Source organism: Fundulus heteroclitus, chromosome 5, assembly GCF_011125445.2.
Source record: "Fundulus heteroclitus isolate FHET01 chromosome 5, MU-UCD_Fhet_4.1, whole genome shotgun sequence".
Classification (NCBI taxonomy): Eukaryota; Metazoa; Chordata; class Actinopteri; order Cyprinodontiformes; family Fundulidae; genus Fundulus; species Fundulus heteroclitus.
The window spans coordinates 17,222,933-17,228,350 of NC_046365.1; the positions used below are offsets into that span (position 1 = coordinate 17,222,933).

Consider the following 5,418-nt stretch of genomic DNA (forward strand, 5'->3'; position numbering starts at 1 on the left):
ACAGGGCAGGAAAACGTCCTGATTAACAAGACCACAGAGGCAATCATGGTGTTACATCAAGAGAAAATCTTTGAAACATTAAAAGGGATTCACGTGAAATATGTCTGAGCTCTGTGAGTCACAGAGCGGAGCTGTGATGTCTAACATTGGGCCTGCAGCGAGGAGCCACAGGTGGCCTGTTCTAATGTGTATTTTGGGAAGTGACACACTCGTCCATGGCGCTCGAATAGGGGGGTCTCGGAGCCGAGTGGCTTTAGATAGGCTAAAGTAAAACAGGAAAACACAAGAAAGTTTTTGTTTTGCTTCTTCAAGACACACACGGTAAACTTAGAGCTTCCAGAAAATGTTTATTTTATTCATAAACTTTTAATAAAAATAACAACATCAATATTAATGTAATATATTGTAGAAATCATCTATGTACAAAACCTTTATTTGAACAGTTAATATAACTTAAGGCGAGTTAAATTATTTGTTTTTGCAATACCCTGTTGGTGACAATTTCACCAAACGCTTCAACATTTTTATCGTATTTGTTTTTTTTTTATATTTCATTTTGCTAAAGTGAACATTTCAGCAAAACAGTACCTTCAGCAAAAGATACCAGAAGTCAAAAACCTTTTAATCTACAGTCTAAAGAGACTCGCAGCAATGTGTGCTACCTGATTACTCAAAAGCAATGTTTATGTGGTTTGCTAGGAACTTCTAGCTTGGCTGAACGTAATTCTGTACAAACTGTAAAAGAGTCTAATTCACTGAAGTACATATTCCCATTTTAAATCAAGATCAACAATTCATTAAGACAACTCTCTCTCTCTCGCTCTCTCTCGCTCTCTATCTTACCAATAAAGGAATGACGCGCAAAAAGGGTTGTTTCATATCAAATTGTAACATTTAAAATAGTGTTACTAAATAATAGCCCTCAAAAAAAAAAAAAGTCAAGACATTATTTATGATTGAGAATACATTTCACTTTAGGATTAATTGTCAAATATACACTTAATCTATAAAAATACAAAGAGGTACAGTGATACAAATATATTTATTTCCCATTTATGATATATCTTCCACAACTGTAATAATCCAAACAATTGTAACACAACACAAAGACCAGTGACAAAAAAAACATTAACAGTAAAATGATAAGAATAAGATAAAAACACTAAACTGATCAAAGATGAACAGCTTCATGATCAAAACCATACATTCATGTCAAAAGAAAACCTTCACTTCACTGCGATAAGTGAGAGGCTGAAAGTGGCTGATATTCCAGTCAAGGGAAAGAAAAAGATTGACACAAACATGCACATTGTTTTTCTTTTTTTTCTTTTTGTTGTTGAAGAAAACATAGGTTAAAATCATTGCTCTACGAATGCTAAAAGCAGAAACTAAGGAATCTGTAAATGGAAATAGTCATCATTTCTAATCTGTAAATGCAATCCACCCATGGCTCAGAGGCAAATGGAGGCTGGAGCTGTCCAGATTGAAGAAGTGCTGAAACAGGCCGCTCATGCAGTGAAGAGCACAGAGGCTTTGGCACATCTCAAAGTTAAAGCAACAAGTCTCTGTTGATCTGCTGGCCGACCTGTGCAGCTTTGGCGTGGCTGCAGAAAGTCAGCAGCAACGCAATGTAAGGCTCTTTTCCTTCTCTCTGCTCCTCTGAAGAAAAAAAAAATAACAACAACCTCTGAGGTTACAGACTCTGATTTGCCAAGCAAAACCAACTCTGTCTGATTTCATCTTTCAATACTTTTATTTCCGCCGGGGGAAAAAAAAAACAATAGAAAAGAGGCGCAACTTTCATATCCCCTCAGGAAGACTGAACGGCCATGCCCCGGCGGTCACCTGCGGCTTTATCTCCATTTTCTCCTTCTGCTTCAGGTGAACGCGTCCGTGCCGCTTCCTCTCGTCGCTGCGGGCGAACCGCTTGCCGCACACGTCGCAGGAAAAGGGTTTCTCCCCGGTGTGAGTCCTGGTGTGGGTGGTGAGGTGGTCGCTCCGGCTGAAGCTGCGCAGGCAGATGCGGCACTGGAAGGGCTTGTGGCCCGTGTGGATGCGGATGTGCCGGTTGAGCTCGTCGGAGCGGGAGAAGCGTCGGTCGCAGCTCTCCATGGGGCAGGTGAAGGGCTTCTCCTTGGCCGGGCCGTGGGAGGAGGCGGCGGGGCTCTTCCTCGCCCTGCTGCCCGGGGGCTTCGCCGTGCGGTTGGTGTAGGTTTGCGGGAAGGAGTCCGGCAGCAGGGACGAGTACAGGATGGAGTCTATGGTGCTGGGTAAGGCTGGTGACGTGTAGAGAGGGTCGCACTGGTTTGAGGGCTGTGGGGCTTCTGGGAAGGGTTTCAGGCCCATGGTCGGTGGTGGTGGAAGGTAATTGTTGTAAAGGGAGCTGGAGAAACTCTGGGAACAGGTGTCAGAGAAGCAGGGCTCCTGCTTGATCCCCCCCTCCACTTTAAACTCCATCTCTGGGTTGGGACAGATGGTGGGGAAGGTCTCCAAGAGGTCCTTAACGTCCATTTGCTGATCCGGAGGGAAATCGTTGGACATGGGGAACGTCTCTGTGTGGAAAGTGGTCTCCAAACAGTCAGACTTGTTGTTAAAGCTCCCCCACTCGTAGCAGCTGCTTTCAAACTCATTCTTGACCACAACAGGGAAGGAAGCGGCCTCCGACTTTGGTTCCGGCTTCTTCTGAAAACCGAACTGGGAAGTGGACGGGTCTTGGTGGGCCTGGCTGTCTTGCGGGGCTTGGTCCGGATCGGGTCCAGGACAGGTGTACGGCTGCCGCTTGGAGTCTCCGAAGCCGCCAGAGCTGCTCTCCTGGGGCCCGGGCGAGGGGTAGGTCCCCCGGCTGCAGCCGCCGTTCTGTTGCGCCTCCGAGAGCGGCAGCGTGGATATGCCCACGATCTCGGTGATCATGTTGAGGAGTGTTTCGGTGCTGCAGGGCGCTCCCTGAGATGCCTCAACATAGAAGCTGCCGGAGTAGGCGAGCGAAGAGGAGGAGGAGGAGGGGGTGTATGCGTCTTTTGGGCACTCGCAGTGGTTGAACGCGTACTCCGAGTTGGAAGCTTCAGTTTTTAGGGTTGCAGGGGTTCCTTCTGTTGAATCAGAAAACAAAAAACGGGGGAGAACTTATAAAAGGCGGCTTACATAAACCTTTCTGCGCATTTATGCCTCGTTTATTTATCCCGACACCACAAAAGTCTCGCCCCGACTGAGAAAATAATCCCGATCTACATATTTGACGCCATGCATGCGGGTTTTATTTTATTTTATTTTATTTTATTTTAAATAACCGAGCAGTAACTCACCGTGGCCAAACTGGGCAGGTACCCCCCGTTCTGCATCGACGAACACCTCCTGGTTGTTCTCTTTCCGCACGCCGTTTTCCATTCCCAGGGAAGAACTGTTGCAATTCTCAAATTGAGGATAAAAAGAATCTTTCGCGTTCAAATCCATATTGTTCAACATAATGATGCACTTGAGAAGTCCGTCTCTCTCAGGGTGGGGGAAAAAAAGGGTAGAAAAACAAAAAAAAAGAGGAGGGGGAAACAAATAATGTAGATCGCCGTTCTATATCCACCCACCTTTCAAATGGCGTCTTGATAAATGATCCAAAGTAGTGAGAATAAAAATGAAATTCAATTTAAGGTATTCCGTTTCGTCTCTGGTCCTCGGTATGTATTTGCTTGCTGTGGGTTTCACATCAGCGACTTCCCCTTTCTCTCCTTATATACACTTTGGCAGCTCCCTCGGACCCTCCTCCCCATTCATCGGCTCCAGTGAGAGGATTCCCCGCTGCGTGTAAACTTCATGCCCATATGTGGACAGAGGATGTGACGGAGTCCCCCACTTCTCCCTCCCTCCTCCTGGTACGCGGAGAGGGGAGAGAGATGGAGTCTGACGTTGCAACAAGTGGCGGCCACTGTTGGTATGTCTCTCCATAGAAAAGACAAGTCTTTTCCAATAAATTATCACTGTTTTGCGTTGTTACAGCATCTCGGGTGGCTGAAAACTAGAAATATTTCAAAATATCATAAAACAAGACTACTTAAAATTGAATGATTCCCATGTCTACCCGTAAATAAAAACAAGTGCAACTATAGACTCCACCTGATTAGTAAAAAAAGAGTCCACTTGCTTGTGATTTAATCTCTGCATTAATGAGGCTGCTCTGTGATGACATCAGAGGTTCGTTAAAGAACGCTAGTGGAAGGAAACATCATCATGAAGACCAGGGAACACAACAGGTAGGTCACAGATAAAGTTGTGGAGAAATTTACAGCCGGTATACGACAATGTGCCAAACATTGAGCTTCTGGCAGAGTACAATTCAATCCTTTGTCCAGCTACCGAGATATGGCGCTCCGCATAAATTGATACGCCCGCCGAGAACTCCCCTTCCCCATAGCGGAACATGTCAGGGGGATGCTGGATGGAGCTAAATACAGGGCGATCCTTAAAGAAAACCTGTTAGTTGCAGGGAAAAAGCACATGAGACTGGCAGGAGGGTTCGCCTTCCAGCTGGGAACGGCCTAGTTAAAGGCCAGACATAAGTCCAACTGAAAATCTGAGGCAAGAGTTGTGTACAAACTGCTGTACTGCAACACTCTTCATCCAATTTGACCAGGCTTGAGATATTTTGTAAGGGAGAATGGGTCAAAAAAGGTCAGGGTGTAAACAGCCGAATCTGGTGGAGCTATGCAGCTGGGATGGTATTAAAAACGTGGCTCTATATAGCAATGACTGCACAGAGATCCATGGCACACTTTTCAGGATTTTCTTTTTAATAAAATAATAATTATGCATCCCTTTCCTATCACCTCACAAGTATACGCTACTTTTTGTGGGTCTGTCACAAAAAAAATCCCAACATCATTGAAGTTTCCAAGGGGTGAAATTAATATAGCAAAGTAAAATATAATCCTTAGATAGATATCAGCCCAAGGAGCATTGCAATATTTCAGTGTTGATTGCTCAGAGGCATCTAATTATTACTGAGGAGGTGTATAGGGATTGTAGTGTAAAGATTAGCCTCTAAGTTGTTGTTTTTTTATAGTTCTGAAATGACTCAGCATCCAGCCTTCAGTTCACAAAAACAGTTGCCAGGTTGCAAAACGATGGCAAGAATAGAAAAGCACGCTTAAAAGTCTAAACAACTGCACTATGATGCTATAAAGCTCTCTATTATTTCATATGTTGTAAACATAGAGCATACACGGGCAAACTAAAGCCACTGGGTCCTTTCTATTTAGCATCTGTTGCCCGGTGCACTCCATGGTCACGCTTCCTGTCGACAAAAAGTCGATACTCTTTCACATGATGCTGCTGTCTGCAGTGGACATCTAGCAAGGGCTGGAGGTTCAGGACCGCAGGTAGAGCTGGTGATGCATTCAGTCCTATAATCACACAGGAACAAGCAGGACT

At 44.9% G+C, this 5,418-nt stretch overlaps 1 protein-coding gene across 1 annotated transcript; it reads right to left on the bottom strand.

Moving 5' to 3' along the window:
• Window positions 1-334: 334 nt before the first annotated feature.
• On the bottom strand, window positions 335-3,749 carry LOC105939857 (early growth response protein 1-B). Its single transcript, XM_012882184.3, has 2 exons — window positions 3,303-3,749; window positions 335-3,089 (listed from the first exon to the last, which is right to left on the bottom strand). The coding sequence occupies exons 1-2, from the start codon at window positions 3,460-3,462 to the stop codon at window positions 1,801-1,803; spliced, it is 1,449 nt and encodes a 482-aa protein (XP_012737638.2). The 5' UTR covers window positions 3,463-3,749; the 3' UTR covers window positions 335-1,800.
• Between the last annotated feature and the right edge of the window lie 1,669 nt (window positions 3,750-5,418).